This window comes from Ciconia boyciana, chromosome 3 (genome assembly GCF_034638445.1).
Source record: "Ciconia boyciana chromosome 3, ASM3463844v1, whole genome shotgun sequence".
In the NCBI taxonomy this organism is placed as follows: Eukaryota; Metazoa; Chordata; class Aves; order Ciconiiformes; family Ciconiidae; genus Ciconia; species Ciconia boyciana.
In genome coordinates this window covers 128,568,553-128,587,184 of record NC_132936.1, presented here as the reverse complement: position 1 = coordinate 128,587,184, position 18,632 = coordinate 128,568,553, and the positions used below count along the sequence as shown (strand labels likewise).

Sequence of the window (18,632 nt, the reverse complement as noted above, 5' to 3'; positions counted from 1 at the left end):
TCTGGACTGATAAAAGCAAAAGTAGTTGGATCAGGAAACAGGAATGTGTACTTCTTTTGCTATCATGTAATTACAGAACTGCTTAATTATGCATCAAATACATAAATAAGAGGACTTGCATGCCCCCAAAAGTCACCTATGGGGTGAGAAAAACCTTTTTTGGGAGAGAATCAAGTAGGAGCAATAAGAATAGTAAAATTCTGATCCATTTATATGACTCATTTGGATAATCGCGGATGACACAGTATCTTTCTTCCGGACAGTAGCTTCTTAATACAAATATGCTAGATCTAGTGTTCCATCGCTAAGGTTTCCCAATTGAATAAAAGTTGTTATTATCATCTTATTTTATTGGTGGTGTTGGGTAACACAATGGTTCAGAAGCGTTAAAGCACGTGAGGAGTTGTCACCTAGCATTGAGAAGACAACAAATAACCAAAAAGGAAAGATCTGGTCAAGTGAAAGTAGCCACCTAGGACCTGGGGGCTTGTAAATACTATGTTAAAGTCACAGGGGGAGGGTGTTTGCTTTTTGGACATCAGACATCTGCACAAACCCAAACACATCCGAGAATTTGTCAGAAGAACAAATGGCACCATAATTCTGACACGTGTACCTCTATAACCAACCTTCTGGGGCAGGTGGAAGAGATGCACAGATCCTGCACCTATAGAAAGCTTAATGACAATAAAAGGAGAGGGACTTCTCCAGTCTGTGAGCCTCTCGTTCACGGTAACTCAGTTTACCACCAGTAAAGTTAGAAACCGTTAACACTGTGCATGGTGTTTCCTATCATAGTTTGTAAATACAGTCGAGGACCAACATTTCTACTGACCAGTATAGGAAACGGAGGTGCGGAGAAGCGATGGAGCTTGTCCAGGGTCACTCAGAGAGTCCATGGCAGAGCTGTAACAGGAGCTAGCGCTCCACAGACCCAGACCAGACCTCTGTGCCATAAGCAAGGCCACTAATCGAAATACACTCGCAGACGGGATTTAACAAGCGCTCAGTCAAGAGAAGTAATAATATAGTCCCTCAATCTCCTAGCTCCACCTGTGTCCCTCTGGGTGGCAGGCCTGCCCTTGGGCGTAGACGGCACCCCAAAATACAAGCCTGTCCTGGACACCGCTCAGGTTTCACTCATCTATACTGACCTGAACTGGCCTTCTAGACCCACGTTTCCCAGCAGGCTTCCCTGGCTCGGGAGAGCAGGGGTTAAGTAACTCAGCATGTCTACGTCTCCAGCATCTCCCTTCCACATCAACGTCTCCGTTCCCTCCCCCTGAACCTCGCAGTGCCCTTCCCTAGATCCAGCCCTACAGAGCGCAGCAACTTTGCAGGACAGAAGCTCCTGCCTTATGTATTCAGTTACCTGAATACTTATGCACCAAAATAGTGGGATTTCCTAGGGACTTTTTTTTTTTTTTTTAATGATGATGCAAAAAAGGCTTGTATGGCAGGGTGCTGAACTACAACTATCGGGTTAGTTTAGAGACAACTTCCATCAGAGCTGTCAGCACAAATGATTTCTCCCACACCTCCTCCCAGGGCCAGGCACAGCCCGTGCCCTGATGGGCGACACTTACTGCCAGGCAGATTGGCAGGCGTCTCCTCCAGCTGACAGAGATGTCTCAATGACAAGACCAAACCGTATTTTCTACATGCAAAGATTTCATTGTCCAAGATTGACGTTGGAGAGGGCTCGCAGTCACTTTGGGCACATGGTCTGTGTTCACCACGTAGCTGTCTGAGCTATTTAGGCTAAAACGTACTCCTTGTCTTCTAAAATTTCAGCATGCCAACCTTAGCAAACGAGGGACAGAGTCCCTTGCAATTGCTGGAAGTGTTCAGGAGCTTCTTTACAGCTGACCTAGCTGTCCCTGCTGCTTTATAACCTACGCCAACACAACGCAAGGTATGACAGTCATGACTTTGAAGGCAAGATACAAGATCCATGATTTCTACTGGGGTAAATCACCAGAGGTTTTAATTTATATCAGCTAAGGGTAGGGCCTAGTGTTTTTGAAGAGACATCTGCAAAGACACACAAACACGAGGCAACAGCAGTTATCACAGCATAAACGGTCGAAGTACTGGAGAGCCATCAGCCTGCGAACTCTTGTGCTGGGCACTGCACAAGCAAAGCCGAAAGGCCCCGGGACGCGAGCGTGCTGCACATCTGGAGCGTCCTGAACCTAAACCAAGACTTCCTTTCTAACCAAAGTCCAAGCAGCCAAACCCAGCTCTGGTGCGGGTCTGCTCAGGGCAGTCCTACTCTGGCTAGGCAGCACTCCCTGCCGGGGGCTGCGCCGGGAGCTGGCAAACCCCGGCGTGAACGCACCCGCGGTGTGCACCAGCAGGTCCTCGCCAGCCGGGCAGCGGGAGCTGGAGGGAGGCACAGCCCCCCGGTCCCACAGGGCCAGGACCACACACAGGGGCAGGACCAGCTTGCAGGTAGCCGGATGAGAGCTTGGCATCTCTCCCTCCCCTGCGTGGTTTTCTGTTTTTAAATATCAACACACCTAAACTCTCTTCTGCATTTTTTCTTTCCCAGCCTGATGCTTGGGAGGTTTCTAAGTCTTAAGTTAAAGGTATATGAAACTCAGAGACACCCTGTGGACCAATATTTCCATGCAAAAGTCAAGAAATAAAAGGTTATCATCTTCCAAGTCCCAGAAGAACCAAGTGACGTGCCCAAAGCCATAACTGAACCAAGGTGCTGTTCCCTACACGGGCAACGAACAACATCCCAGCCCTCTCGCAGTCTCTGACGGCTGGATCCTACCTCAAGGGCAGGTTTTCTCAGCCGGAGAGGCAGGAGCACGTCAGCGGCAGAGCACAGGACAAGCTAACAAGCTCTGCCAGGCTTATTACCTGGAAACCCACCCTGCAGCTAGCACCGCTGGGGAGCCCGCAGCGTGGGGCTGCGTTTGGGAATCACTGCTCTAGAGAACGTGTTTTTCGCTATGTTATAAATTGCCTCCATTTTTAAGAAGTGGTACGATGCATACAGAGGAATTGTTATTTGAGAGGCGACTGCTAGCTTTAAGAGAGAGCGTCTGCCAAGTTTACCCACCAGCAGACTCCCAGCCCATCTCCTGCGAGGGAGAACACGAAGCTGAGCCAACGCACACACGCGGTGCTGAGCAACTGAACGAGAAGCATGGGGAACGCTCTAAGACAACAGCAAATACGCTAGCATCGCGTTCGGAGGCTCTCAAGGAGAACAGCTGCTAAAGCAGCACACGCGCTTAAGTAACATCTTCTAATACTTACTTCGCAAATCTTTTCCAACGAAGGGACAAAGAAATCATCGCAGACAATTGCCAAAGCATAAAACATATACACGGCCTGCAAAAGAACAGAGAAAATGTTGAGTCTGGAGACTGTCAAGCAGAAACAAACTGCAGCGTCCCACCTAATCTTAGATTTGTTTTGGTATATACTTTTTAAAAAAATAAAATGCTCTTGCAAGAAGAATTGATGGGGCGCTCTGGGATTTAATAGAAAGATCATGAGGTATTTATCCAAAAGTTCTTACAAGCTATCAAAAGCTGCCAACGCTTTATCATCGTCCTAACTTTTTCTTTTTTTTAATTCTCTGGATAGCGCTAAGCCACACTTAAATATCTTTGCCTTCCTTTTTTTCCCCTGTTGCACAGCGCAAGGCTTTTTTATGATTGCGTTCTGTGAAAATCTAAACCCTAGAGGAGTGTTTTTTTAAATGCTAGTGTTTTGAAAAAGGGGAAAGGAGCTTGTTCTGTGACTGAAGTGCCCTGCCATGTCATCTGGGATGCCAGGGATAATTCTTGCTGAAGTCCACAACGGAACAACTTCCAAATGACTGAAACCCAAGGGGGAACACGAGACTTGAAAGGACACCTAGCGAATCAACTCTTCAATTTCACGAAAGAAGCATTTAATCTGTATTTCTGTATTATTGAACAGAATGTGCTAGGGCCTGATCTCTGCCCCGACAGGCAACTGGCACAGCATGGCTTGCATCCATGCAGCTAAGGTCTCGTCCTTCCCAAGGAGGGTAACCTGGTCCATATTGCCCAGAGGGAAGGATCTCTATCCCCTGCCTCGACCTGTGTCCTGGCACTAGGTAGGAACATGCTCATCGGCATAGGGGAAAACCAGGCGAAAAGGGTGCCAGCTACCTAACAGAGCACATCGCAGCCAGGCTCGCGCCCGTGTCCTGGCCTGCTCTAGTTTACCGGCATAGACGTATCCGAGGCCACCCGGGCTACTCTTGTACCACTTACACAAACTTAGACCTGTGGTAAAGGAACAGAGCCAGAAATATGGAGACCCGGAGGAATCAGGGCATCACCCAAACAGGGTAGCCCCGTCCGCGTTGCCCAGAGGACGTGCTGCGGAGAGGAGAGCCGCCCCTGGAATGCCACAGCAAAGTTTTAAAGCCAAATGTCCTACGCAGGGCGGGAAGTGGGAGAGAAGAGCGGACAACTGCACCCTCTGAAGAGCTGCAAGACAGGCCAGCGCTCACCCCTCGCAGCACTCCTCGGTGTCAGGGATGCAGCGTATCTGTTACAGCTGGCATCCCCGCAGGAACTAGAGAACGGTCTGTCTGCAAGCGCTACCAAAAACGTGCCACAGAGAGAGTCTGCGTTACCATCTTGGATCTCGTTCCCAGCAGACTGCCGTATCGGCAAAGGTTTATTTATCGCTATGTACTCGTGAAAGCATGCACGCGCAAGAGAGATCCTTAAGTTTTGGGCACGTAAACAGAGAGGCAAGGCTCAGGGCACAAGCCTGGAACAAACTGCACTGCAGCAGCTGTGTCCAAAAAGAGGGGACGTGAAAGGCTGCACACGGCGAGACGGGAGAGATGAACGCCCGAGCTCTCCCTCTCCGGTTCCCCCTCTGGGCGCCCGCTGGCCGCCTCTGGCAGGGGCAGGGCCCTGCGAGGGCTGCACCCCGTCCTCAGGCCGCAGGCTCACCGCTCCCGCGCACCAAGGGAAACGACGTCCCCCCACGTCACCGTGCGGCACGAGGTCACCGCAGACGGAGCCAGGCGTGCTGCTCCGGAGCAGCGCGTATCGTTAAGCGCGCCAGCAAACAGAGCATCGCCGCCAGGTTTGCACGGTGCCCAGCACAGCCCGAGGGCTGGCTTACGGCATCACAGCCCGCAGCGGCATCCGTATTCCTGTCCCGCCCTGAGTTTACACCCCTTGTCTGACTTGATCACGCAAATCCCCCTCACCCTGGAAGTGTGCATCTCCATAATACTTTGCTAGGTTTTCAGTGCGTGTAGTTGTTTTACTCATTTATTTGTTTTTAAAGATAGAGCTTCCCACCTGTAGAGCTACCTGTACTGTGCCTGAAAGCAAACAGCCCGAGAAAGAAGTAATTTTGGCACCTGGCCCAATAAAGAAGGTGAGCAAGCACCAATCCCTTTCTTTTTCAGAGTAGCACTCCCAGGCATTACAACGTTATTTGTCTTTCCACTCCCAAAGCGAGACAAAACTACTTTAAAGTTCAAAGACGGCTCCATCTTTTCATAACACCTGCCACGTACCACTATAGAATTATTTTTGCAAGAAGTGTAGCTCCAGTGAGTAACTAGAGCTGAGAAGTGGCCGGTATTTGTAGAAAAACAGTGTCTTAATCCTACTGAAGCCCCGAGTTGTTATCACATCACCAACAGATCCTCCTGCTTTGCTTGTCGCTGAAGTTTACTGTTGAAGCTCAGGTGATGGGAGGAGACCAGAGTATTGCTTTCTGGAGGGAAAGCAGCAATAAAAATGGCCTCTGGGTTTTTGTTCTTGTTTTAATTTTCCAGGATCAGGTTTAAATCCCCCCCACACCCCCCCCAAACCCATATTCTGACTTGCCAGAATTTAATTACAACTTTGCTGCAAAACGCCAGTAATTTCTGTGAAAATCTCAGCCACAAAAGCTTTTCAAGCTCAAAAATAATTCAAGTATATTTTTTTCAGGATTAGAAATGAGAATTTCATCATAATGGATGATCTTGACACCATCTGGAAGATTCAGTGCCAGACTGTCACTTAGGACAGTTTCTGTGCTCCTCGGTCATGACTCATAAACATGAACAAATCTAACTTACACTTTATGAAACTCTTACACTGCAAAATGGCCCAGAGGACCATGAACGTAAGCAAAATTCCAGGTCTACGACTCTGCTGGGTGCAGCAGAGACCTTGATCTTGTAGAGGGAGCACTAGCTGCTGACGTGAGACCAGCAGATAGCTACGAGCAGAGATAAAGGAAGCAAATGGCTGGCAGGCGTTGTGCATCATCGGGAGAAGGATCAGAAACGGCCCCAGAGTTATGTGGCCAAATGCCATTGAAACACAATGGATAGCGAGTGCCCAACTTCAGCCTGGATTTTTTGATCTGCTAATCATATTAATCTGCAGTGGTTCATGCCATCATTTCCCGTCCCAAATACACAGTAATGCCTTTCAAGAACACTAATCTGTACGACATCATCCCTATAAATTGAACGCATCCTCTATATTCAACATAATCGACAGCCACAGAGCACAGTGCATCATATGGTTGCTGGGGCTTCCTGCAATCTGCTGCTGTTGTGGTAGCCAAGCTCTCCCGAAGGGGGGCGAGGCAACGGGGACGGAGAGAAAACAAACCAAAAGAGCACACACTCAAAAGCCCAGCCGGGTCCCTCCAGCATCTGCCTCCCCGGGTGGCACACACGCACGGTCCTCACCCCCTGTATGTTCTCACCCTTTTCAGACCGTGCAAAGTTACTGTATCGCACGCGGTGCTCACCAGAAATGCGATCAGTCTGGATGGACATCGGGTGCAAGACGTCCATCAGTTTACGTTTAGGAAAATCCTCCGGAGAGTTTTTCAATGAGCATGCAAACGATGTGAGGGGTGGGTTTGCACTGTCTCCAGCGCACACAAGCCTGGCAAGGCACAGCCATGTCCCGGTAACCACCGGCAGCTACAAAAGCTACATTTCATTGCGTCCTGATTTGGGGAGGGCACAATCACAACCCAAAAAGGCGACAAGGGAATTTTCTTTTGTCCACCCATGCTCACACGTTTGTAGGATCAGGTACAAGAGAAAAGGCAAAAAGGGGACGGAAACGAGTAAGGAGTAGAAAAGCGAACGTGAAGGAACTGCCGCCACTTTCTCTAATCCTCTCGGAGGTAGCGGCGAACACCACGCTGCCGTGGCTGCTGAAAGCACGAGCCAAAGCCTGCTGGAGTCAGTAAGAGCATTGTGGGCGACTTCAGCAAATTTTAACACGAGGCTGATAGAACAGATCAGGCTGAACCCACACGGACTTATATGCTTTAGCATTTATTTTTAATGACCTAATTGTTGCCACAATTCTGGTTTTGGCTGGGAGTCTTCCCTAATTTTATTTAACTGGCTTGAGTGCGATACAGTATAAAGTGTCAAAATCTAACGAGTATCTGGCTAGAAGACAGCTTGGTTCACAAACTAAAACAGTGGCAACTACCCTTGGTAAGTAAACACATGAGGACAAGAACTGTTACTTCCTTGAAAGTTGTTTGGGGTTTTTTTGGGTTTGGGGTTTTTTTTTTTTCATTTATTTGTTTTTTAAACAAACAAAACAAAATAAGGTTTAGAGCTTGGGCCAGCAGGAACACAACCAAAAAATTTAATTTTACATCAAGTCAGACTCATAAAGACAGAGGCCGGACACCAGTCCAGGCTATTTTATGTGCAAAGAAGGAAGACAGCCAGCATCAGGGCAAGCCAGTCTGTTCTCTGTGTCAAACGTGGGAACGCAAACGGCGGGGCTTTAACATTTTGCAGCTGATTAGGTGGTACCCGCTCCCATCTGAGTTAACTGGAGAATCCAGCAAGGAGTCCCGTTGCTTCTTCCTTCGTCCCGCGCGAGCCTGTCCTCGCGGGCACCGCGGGGACAGCAGCTTCGGCGCAGGCAGGAAGCGGCAGGGCAGCGCTTGCTAAGCCTCTTGCACCTGAAAGCAGCCAGCGGGGCTAAAGGCGGCAGCGGGGGGAAGGCGGCTGTGCTCGGGGCAGAGCTGGAGCGCGACGTCCGTAGCGGCAGCAGGGGACAAGGTGACGGGCAGAACACAACAAATAAGTCTCGGCCCCAACATCACTTAGTTGTGTTCAGCTCGAAGGGAAGACGCGGAAGTCTTTAAACGGGCAACCTACTTAAAAGACGCTCTTCCTCTCCAGAAGGACATTAAAAAATTACAAAAATATAATGGCGCTGCATAAAAGGATTATAAATACCAGATTAAGTATTACATTAGGATTGGTTTTAAAATTATGATTCCAACAAGCAAGCATCAGAGAAGTAATTGCAATCTCTGCATCAAAGGAGATTAAATATCTTACTCGAAATACAAGTCCCGTTGCACGGTACATAAATGATAATTTTTCACGTTTGTCCAGCGGTCCTTTGAGTTTCCTGTGCCAGTCCTCACACTCAGATTAAAACTTGCTTTACCGAGCTAAAGCAAGAAGCTTTTCATAAGAAAGCTTAAATGCTGGAGGAGCCAGCAATTCTCACAGCCCTGTCTTCTTCCCAACAGAGCTGGGAAAGGAAGAGGTGGCCGTCCCTGGCTGCTCCCCCTGCAGACCTCCCGCCCCGGGCGAGTGGGCACAGCCAGGGGCCATCACCAAAACCACTGTAGCCAAGCGTAGGGCTTTAAAATTAAAAAAATGGGGGGGGGGGGAAAAAAAAATTAAAGAAATTTTAAACAAAACCCAAACAACCAAACAAGGAACCCATAGAGTCCAAGTTTACTCGGAGCAGCAGCCTGTGGTATCACAACGTGCTCAGCAGCAGGCTGTCTGTATCGTGCAGCATCGCTAAAGCAAGCACGTCCAGGGCACTGGAAAATCATCACCTGAACGAGACAGCTCTGTGCTGTAGAAGTGGGATGCGGCTGGGTTTTGACTCAGCACAGAAATAGATAAAGTCAGGATACATCCAGGGCAACCTACATTTTCTGAGCGGCTCGCACAAGGGAGGCAGGTGCCCCGTTGCGCACCCCGTTCCCATGGCTACGCTGCGCGATGGCAACGAGAAGCAGGAGGGACCACGAAGCGCAGACACCGCTCCTTCGCCCCTGCTCCTTCGCCCCTGCTCCGCCCGGGGAGCAGCTCGACCTCGACCGCACGGACTCTTCGCGCCGCCGGCGCAACGTGTCCTGGCACCACATTTGGGATTTGCCCGGAGAAAGCTGGGAAAAGGGGAACCAACGCTGTACTGTCAAAAAGACTGGGGTAACACAGGGATCAGGGCAGAGCGTGCAGCTGGGCAGACGAAAGGTAGTGCCCATCCCCTCGGGCTTTTCCAGGGAAACCCACAGCGATACCCAAACCCTCCTTCCTCTGCCATCAGCAAAAACCTTACAGATTACTTGGCGGAGGAACTCCCTTCCCCTGTCTCGTGGAGGTAACGGATGCCTATCGCCCAGTGTCCATGCGTGCAGTAGGGCTGGGGGTCTGCACGGGCATCGGTACACATCTGCTGGAACAAACTAAAAACCAGTAAAATGCTATGAGAACACCCGGACACCTGCACGCCGTCAGGAACTGCTGGGGAGGTCCTGGATTGCGGGCTGCACGCTTGAGCCTTTAGCAGTGAACAGCACCAGACCCTCAAAATCCAGACCCTGGCCCCCTCCAAACTGAACGGCCCGAACCAGCGACTCAGCGGCAGTGTTACCGTCCATAGCAGCACGCCCTCTTCTCAGAGAGGACGTGAAAATACTTAATAGCAGTGAAGCAATCAGCTGATGAGCTCTGAAGAAGCGGCTAGGGGGAAATTAAACACGGTGGCTCCAAACCTGTAGTATGTTTTTTAGTGGCCCACTCTTCCTTTGAACTGAAGTATTTTCAGCTCGGACCTAAAACTATTGCTAAACTGTTCCTGCCCAGTTTTTCCTAGATTTTTGAAGTGTTTAGGGATTTACTTTCATCTTCATGAAGCACCAGGTTACGTTAAGCACTTCCGCGCAGCCCCACCACGGGATCTGCTGGGGTCTGTGTGTTTTCGCTTTTATTAAACAATAGGGCGAAGATGCCTTGGGAACCCCCTGAGAGGCCATCTACTGCGTTCCCCCAAGGCCCCAGTTTACGGCATTTGCCCCCTGGTTCTCCGGCTTCTGTTAAACCAGCTTTACTTTGATGTCTTCCAGAAATAAACATGAAAGTATGAGCAAAGGGGGGGAGGAGAAAGGACAAGTTTTTACTGAAATTAATAAAAACAGTTTAAGGGGAGGTCAATAAACATGGGAAGCATAATGATGACCTGCTAATCGTCGCTCCATTGTTCTCCCTACCATTACAAAGCCCCTTTTACAGTCCCGTTTCCTCAAACCCGCAAAGAAATTTCAGTGGAGACAATGCGACTCTGTGTCTATAGCCTTTTTCCCCACAAAGTGCATTTCTGTGCGTGCTCCGATTTGATCACACGCTTGGTAACGGTATTGCTGGAAGGTGAAACACAGAATTAGAGGTTTGTCACCCCAAAATGATGACAATCCCTTTCAACCCAGACTAAAGAGGCGGGCTGCTGAATGCTGACGGTTGTCTACTTTCTCTAAGTATCAGTTTTTTCTTTGACAAGAGGTTACAAACAGTTACTCTCCTATAGCAGAAGGCAAAGCAGTTGTCCTTGCTGCTTCTGCTTCCCACTCCACCCAAGGGGCTGGACCAGGGCCACAGGCAGTGAAGCTCGGGGGAGCTTTCCTTGGGATTCACGGAGCTGGCAGCTCAGGGTAGAAAGACGCTGGGAAACTTCTCGGCTGATGCTCGCTGCCTGGGACCCGTACAGCTCGTGACAGCCTCCGACAGCCACGGGGCCGCCCCCAGGTACCACGGTGCTAGAGAGGGTGAATCCCGCTGGGTCCTGCACCTCGGGGACGCACGAGCTGGAGCGCGGCCAGTACATTTTCCTGGTCAATAAAACCGCTACAGAGAATGATGGAGCACCGAGGGACTGACGTATCTGTCTTGCTGCTTGCTAGAGGGGAAGAAACTGGGTCTGTTTCTGTTGGGACAGCAGATGCTTACATCTAGTTCTCACTGAGAACAGATCTTTCTTTTTATTCTGAAGCAGACAGATCACCTTGGCATTTCAGTCCTCCAAACCCCATTTTGATACGTGTTAAAAGTATGTTCAGCTTGTTCAGAACTGACAAAAAAGCCTGTGGAAAAATAAACTATCTTGGAGAGCAATTATGAAGGCCAAATCTAATTTAAAGTAGACTGGAAAATAACCCAACTCACAGTTTCTGTAGTCAACTGTATGAGAATACCGTGTGATTTCATTGTTACTAATAATGAAAAAATACAGTCCAGGGCTCGTCTCTTTTAAATAGCCTGGAAAAACACATTCAGAGGTATGGATCACACAGAGATTAAGAATGATTTTAGCAACTCATATTTTTAATGGTCTCATTGTAAACTTATTCCTGTAACTCAAGAGATTTTTAAAAAATCATTTTGGTGTTAAAGTCTAAGAAATGTGAGGTTACAAGGTAGCAACATGCTGCTATAATCATCATCTTTTGCTTAGAGTGGCTGCACAGGCGTCTGCTAGTTGTTTTTCAAGCACAGAGATGACTTTAACTGCATATAGTTAATCCCTTTCTTAAACAACCCTCCTAACACTTTTTTGTATTACCCACAATATAGTTACAAGGGTGCCAAGAGCCTACCAGTATTTTTCAAGACTACATTACAATGTTTACACCCTTTCTGTACGGATTAAGAGCAGTTAATACAGCTCCTTAAATTAACAGATGATCAACAGTGACCTTTTCCTGGCAAAACACAAAAACTGTTGGAGGCACAGAGCACCGACTGCCAGGAAAACAAATCATCAGCGCTTGGGACGCAAACACGCACCGGCCGAGATGCGCGTCAAGGTAGGTGTGACACCCCACAGACGGCGCTGCGCGAGACGCTGACTGCCGCTGCGCGGCAGACCCCGAAGCCATGAAATCAAGCATCCAAAGGCCAGGAAAGAGCAGACCAACGGCTGCCCGGGATGCACGGACAGGTCTCCAGGACAGCATTCCTTGGGACCAGCTCCCAGTTCCACCAGCACCGTCCCCGGTGCCTCTTTCAAGGCCAGCCCCAGCCCCGCATTTGGGCATTCAGAAGAGGGCACCGCGCTAACCACCGGCACCAGGGACACACGAGAGCCACCACGTGCGGCACCGACCCCCGTGGTGCGGCGCCCAGGGGCTGCAGCGGTTTGTGACAACCCTGCTCTACCCGCGGGCAGAAGCAGCTCACAGTCCATGGGGGGAACCAGCAGATTTGACCAGAGCCAGGCAGGTGAAACCCAGCCTGCAGCTTCACCCCATACCTACAGCGGAGGAGCTGAAGATCCTCTGAAGGTCTCTCTCTCCACCAGCTGCAGAGACTCTGGGTGACTAGCTGCTGCATGACACTATGAGAGAGGGCTTATATGAATTTTTGGGAGTATTCCTGTGGGTGCTAAAAAATCCATCTCGGGTCCAGCGCTCACTTTCCAAAACGTCTCAAAGCTCAGTGTTCCCATGGAAACTTGGAAGCCTTGAGCTTGCCAGACAAAGTCAATAGTGATGTTGCTCAACAAATTTTTGCAGCCATTTAGCCGAAATAAAATCGTAACACAGAGCACTCGCATTACAACGTGTAATACAATCTAATTTATACTTAAAAAGAAATCATGAATCACTGCACATAGCTAACGGTGACTGCTCATTTAAGCTGACAAAAAATTATCAAATGCTTTTAAACATTCATTAGAAGAAGGAATTTTCTGGCTGCTTAAGAATGCCTCTACCCCCAAGAAGTACCAACGTGGCAGTTCTTCTTAAATGAAGACAACATTAAAAAAGAAAAGAATTGTCCTCGTTTACCTAACAAAAGTCGAGGAATGGATTTGGAGGGACAGTGCTTCCCTCCGTGAGAGTACTGCAGCTGCTGAACGCAAGGTCCTCTAACACTAACTGTCTAGTGGACTGACAGAGCAGGGTTATTTAAATAAATTTATCTTGAGTAACTTTACTTTTGGCCTTACCCATGCACACCACTTACACTGACTTGTTTGGGGCAGAGATCACAAAACTCCCAGCCCAAAATTGCACAGATTTCTGATCTTAGTAAGGTCTTTAAAATAGCATCTATTAAAGTCTTCTTGGCACACTTCTGAACTTTGAGGCAAATCCCTCGCCTGCCCGACGTCCTCCAGAATTCCCAAGAGGATCCAGGACACCCTGCAGCTGATAAATGAGAAGTTAGGATCTTTTCTTTAATATATTTGGGAAGAAAAAACTCACTTTAGCAACGTAACTACTCAGGGGAATTCTGGAGACCCAAACTTTTTTTTTTTTTTTTAAATTAATCCAGTTGATAATATTTTTAAACAGAAAACCCTCTCTAATTTCCTCCTCCTACAGCTATGTCATAAGGGGTGCCACAAGGATTTCTGGGGGAAATGTCTGGGGATAAGACTTCACTTATTTTTGAAGGCAATTACATGAGTGTCCTCCCTCGACCTGCCAACCCCGCAGCATCCTCGCGCTCAGGGACAGACCACACTGCCTGACAGCCGCAGCAGAGCCGGGCTGGCTGGAGTCAAGTAACTCCCAGGAGTTTATTCACATGACGGCATGCGCCTGTGCTCCTGGGCTGGACCAGGGCTCTTAGAAGGGGTTTATGTAAAACCGAAGTATGTTGTACTCAGCGTAGGAACTGAAGCTCACTCTCAGCCACGACAGAGCAGAACCCCTGCGGGCAGGAGGCGGCATCAGCCTGCGGTGAGTGCACCGAGCCCTGTCCACACCGACAGGAGAAGAAAAACAAAGTCCCAGAACTTACACAAAGGACGTGCAGGACCACAGCTCCATGTCTCCTGTTCTCGTTCGTGAAGATGTCATTGGGGAATTCATGGAGAGCTGCAAAAAGAGGGGAAAAAAGAAAGCTTCAGCCACAGATTCACAGCAAGGCAACAGCTACTGCCCACAGAAACGCAAGGACGGCATTCAAGGACTCCCTCGGCAAGGCCTGTACGCGTTCCCAACAGCAGCTTTTTACCCGCGGCAAACAATGGCAAAGCCGTTATTGCTCCGAATGAAGGATACGCGCCTTTACTCTGCAGTAAGGCTGCAGGACTCAGGCGGACGCCACGGTCTAATTAGCTTCAGAAAGAGCATCTGTTGGTAGAAGTGAACCATGAAGAAACTTCATGCAGAAACATAATTATTTCAAATAATGATACGATAGAGCAGGGGAAAAAAACAGCAACCCAAATCAGACGCTGTTTCTCTCACTAAAGCTGCCCACCGGCAGGGTAAGCGGATCCCGTTTTTGACCTCACCGATCTTCTCATGACCACGATGTCCTCGGCGCTCTGCACCACCTTGCTGTAGCCCAGCTCACGCAAAGGAAAAAAAGGCAGGCATTCTACCTAGTCAGAAGGTGACACGCTAAAGCCGGCAACCCCCCTCCAATTCCTTCCACCTTCTGAAATTACAAGGTGGCACATTTTGCGAACAGGCAGAAGTACTCTGACCACACAGCATGTTATAAAATGGTGGACTTCATTCCCCAGGGATGCTGTGACAGGCAACAAAGTAGGAAAGGCCCAAAAGGAGATCCTCCATGGATTGTCTGTTGGGGATATTAAGTATGGTAATTTAAATGCAAACTCCAGTTGCTGTAAACCCTGTCTTGAGCAGTCAGCGAGGGTATGCACGGGCAGAGCTGATCTTTACATGCTCCATTGCTTACTCTTCTCCCTAAGCACGCCCTGCCAGCCGCTTCCAGAAGCGGGATGCTGGGCTAGGTGGCCATCATGTCAACTTCCTAACTTGGGCAGTTTTCTAAACAGTCAGGAGAGAAGAAAGGACATTTCGAAATCCGCAGTGAGAGGTGATGGAAGCAGAGCTGTGACCTCCTGGTTGCTCAAGCGCTCATGCTCTTGCTCCCTTCCTCCTTGCAGCAGCGAAGAGCAACAGCTCCCAGGTAAGGAGCTTACACCTAGAGGAGCTTTGCACTTCACCTTGGCTTTATCACCCGGTTTAAGTCCAATAGAGTCATAAAGTCTTAGAAATGACAGGCTAACAAACATCTGGGACCGCTGATGGCCCACTATGCCAACCCAGAAAACAGCTCAGCAATTTAGTTTGTTCAACGTGCCTTCATTAAGAGCAATATATTTTTGTTAGATTAGCAGTTCTCTTTCCAAAGTCAAGTAATCAGTACAACAGTTGAAAAGAGCACGCAATACAGTCGGATAACCTTTGTTGCAAATACGGGGTGGCAAGTCGTTTAAAGACAAATTACTTCCATTTACTCAAATGCTTTATTACTGTTCTGGATGTTAATTGGATTATAAAGCACTTAAAGACAGTCTGCCAATTAGGTTGCGGGGATGGCTTTTGGTTATAAACTGAAAAGCAAGTGTGAAGATGATGTTCTGGCATTCCAAGTGCTTCTCAGTAATTCCGGATTTGAATTGCTCAATAATAACTAAAATAATGGTTTTCTTCTAATGGTCAGTTCCACACATTCAGCCTGGAGTTGGAAAAAATCAAGCTGCGTTTTTCCTGGCTTTCACGTCGTTATCATTAATAAAGCTCCAGCAATTGCAATTTAATTAGCAATTCCATAGATGATTAAATGGAAAAACATCCCAGCTCACTCTCACAGCTTTGCGGCCTGCGAAGCAATAACCGAGCAAAAGCTACACCTTAATTTTGTTACTAACGCAAGCAAGGGATCTACCCAGGCACTGTATCCGAGGCGGAAAACATTATTTTTTACATAAGCGGTCTTTTGACCAAAGACTCAGGTTAATACTGTTAATTGTATTCCTGTGCAGTGGTAAATGTTGTAATGACTCCTAACAAACTAGCGGGAGCTACTGGAGCAGCACAGATGGCACCTTTAAAATCCACGTTGTAACGAAGTAACACCAGCAGTACCCCTGAACGCGTGATAAACGACCTCGCAAACGCCGGTACGGCCACGGAAACGCCGCACCACAGCGCACCAGACGAGAGGGCTGCGCACCACGCCTCGCCGAGAAGCCCGGCGCGGTAACCACCGTCGGCTCGCGGCTTGCATCGCGCGCCTGGGACCAGGCGCCGCAAGGGACGGGGACCCGCCCGTGCCTGCCCGCCGGGTGGGCTGGGGAAGGCCCGGTCCCGGGGCTCGGGGCGGGTGGGAAGCCCGGAGAGAGCAGGGGCTGCCGGCACCTCCCAAGAGAAACGAGGACATGGGCCGGCCCAAAGGGCACCGGGGGCAGCAGGTTTTGGCCTTTTATGGGGACTAGCAATACCTGCGGCTTTTTACAACGCATCAGGACTCACCTGCCAGGAGTTGTAACTATTTTCTTCCAAAGCAGAGCTAGTACTGCCAGGACGCCATTCACCCTCCCGCCCCCACCGCGCGTGCTGCGCCAGATATGCGCAAAGCTGCCGAAACCACGTTTAGGTGTGCAACCTAAAGAAACTAGTCAGACAGGTACCAGCACAAAGACAGGAGCTAAAAAACCAAAACCAAACACAAAACACTACGAAAGGTGCAAGACAACGAAGTTAAAATAGCCGGAAAGGATTCATCTTTCCTCAGCAAAATATCGTTACGTGAAAACCAAATTTTTCATCACAGTTTTGTTTAAGAAACATTCCTGACCGTTCACCAGACCATAAGACACTGCGAAGGAAACGCGGGGAGGTATGTTTTTAGCAATATGCAAAATGGTTTGCTAACGCACACGCACACATACGCTTCCCTCTCCCTCCTGCACTCCCCTCCCGCAGCTGCCGAGGAGATTGCACTGCGACAATCCATAACAGGCAGAGGCGATGAAAATCCAGTCCCTTTATCGAGAGTCTCCAGGAGGTTCAAGGAGACCGAAGTGCACCTAAGGTAAAAGCATAGAGAAAAAAACAGTATAAAAATAGAATAAGCTTGTCGCTACTGGCAGAGGAGGGGAATCCTAGCCATCCTTTCTGCGCGCAGCAGAAACATCTCATCCTCCCTCGGGTCCAGGTTCCCACCCCCACGCTGCAATGAAATGCACCTTATCCGAGAAAACCTAAGGTGTCCATCACTGCATTCTCCACAACATCCTCTGAACACAAACACTTTTAGTGGCTTACACTCGAATGTATGCAATTATAAAATAATGTATGCAAATTTGAAATCTGCTGCATTTTTATTAGGTGCATCAGGTGCAGATGAGTGCAGATAAGAGGAGAGCTCTGCAAAACACGGGAGCTCCTTTCTAAGAAGAAATAAAGGGTGTTGCTGGAACACCACTCCAACAACAGCTGCCCTATTTAGCTAGTACAAAAGCTCATCCAGTTTGTCATTTTGCTTAAAAGCGTCCTCAGCTTTTGTAGAGAAAATAGGGGCAGATTTTGCCAGGCTTATTTTGATTGGACCAGGAAAAAACCAGCCACCCTGTCACTGAACCTAAACTCAAAGAATTAAAGGTTCTGCCTAACTGATCCACTTGCGTCCTGCAGACTTTGCAGGTATTGGGCCTGCGCGCTGCAGAAGGGCAAGATCTGCAGGCAAACTCGGCACCTCCACGGCCATTTGCTGCGTGGGCGTTAGGTGCAACGCTGGTCACCAAGACCAGGCCTGTGCCCTTGCAGCAGCACTGCGGCACCCAGCACTGAGAGCATTCCTACCGCAGGCATGTGAATTCCAGCCGTCAGGTGCATGCAACTCCCTTTCAGTTTTCAGTTAACGAGAGGCACGTTCTCAGAAAACAAAGCGCAGGAGCGTGCAGCTCAACACAATGCTTTTTTTAGGGTGCGGTTCGATCTTGTATTGGCAACTTGTAAAATTACTAGCAAATACTAGGATTATTAGAATTTAGAAGTAATTGGAACTAGATGACTATTAGCAAGGTGTGGATTAGCTTTGTAAAGGAGGCTAATAATAAAGGAGCAGACCTGCAGCAGGTGTGAAAAGTTGTGCTCGTTTGCGTGAGCCGAGGACCCGACAGCAAGACTTCAGCTGTTTAGACGGGTAGCAGCCGCCGTGCAGAACGCTGCACGCCTTTCGAGACACACGCCGTGCGGAACGCTGTGCCACACCTTTCGAGAGCGGGGCGTTTGGCATTTACCGCAGCCCATGGCACAACCCCAGCAAGAACGAAGCGGCAGCGGACCTGCTGCTGCTCACTCACACGAGAGCATTCACAAGGGCATCGCAGTACGTGCTGCCCTCGCCAGATCTAGAGGAAGATTTTGTATCCATGCTTGACAGGAAAAAGTAATTTTAGTCAGAATACAATGAGTTGGAATAAATTCTTCTCCTTTTACTCTCAATCAGTGTGCAATTCACTAAAATTGGAACCCTGTTCAGCCTTGGCTTTAGCTGACTTACACAATGATCCGCATTACCGCTCTGTTTGGAGGATTTGCCGGCGCAATACAAATTTGCCTCTGTTCTGCACAGTCAAGCTACTCCAGGCAGTTTGCACGCCATGCCATGCCAAGGGCAGCTGCACAGAGAAGACGCTGCTGTACCATCCTCCTGGACGGCAGCAGGGAGCGTCACCCTTTCAAACCCCTTTTCCCTGCCACTCCTTTCCCCCTCCTATTTAATGTTTCCACCTTTCCAAAAGGATTCCTATTTTAAA

At 48.9% G+C, this 18,632-nt stretch overlaps 1 protein-coding gene across 1 annotated transcript in view; it reads right to left on the bottom strand.

Moving 5' to 3' along the window:
* Window positions 1-18,632, bottom strand: part of SLC24A3 (solute carrier family 24 member 3) — a 183,200-nt gene that overhangs the window by 59,710 nt on the left and 104,858 nt on the right. The window contains exons 3-4 of the mRNA XM_072857674.1: window positions 13,847-13,923; window positions 3,277-3,351 (exon numbers count right to left, since the gene is read on the bottom strand). Coding sequence (XP_072713775.1) covers window positions 3,277-3,351; window positions 13,847-13,923 — 152 coding nt within the window. The remainder of the gene's footprint in view (window positions 1-3,276; window positions 3,352-13,846; window positions 13,924-18,632) is intronic.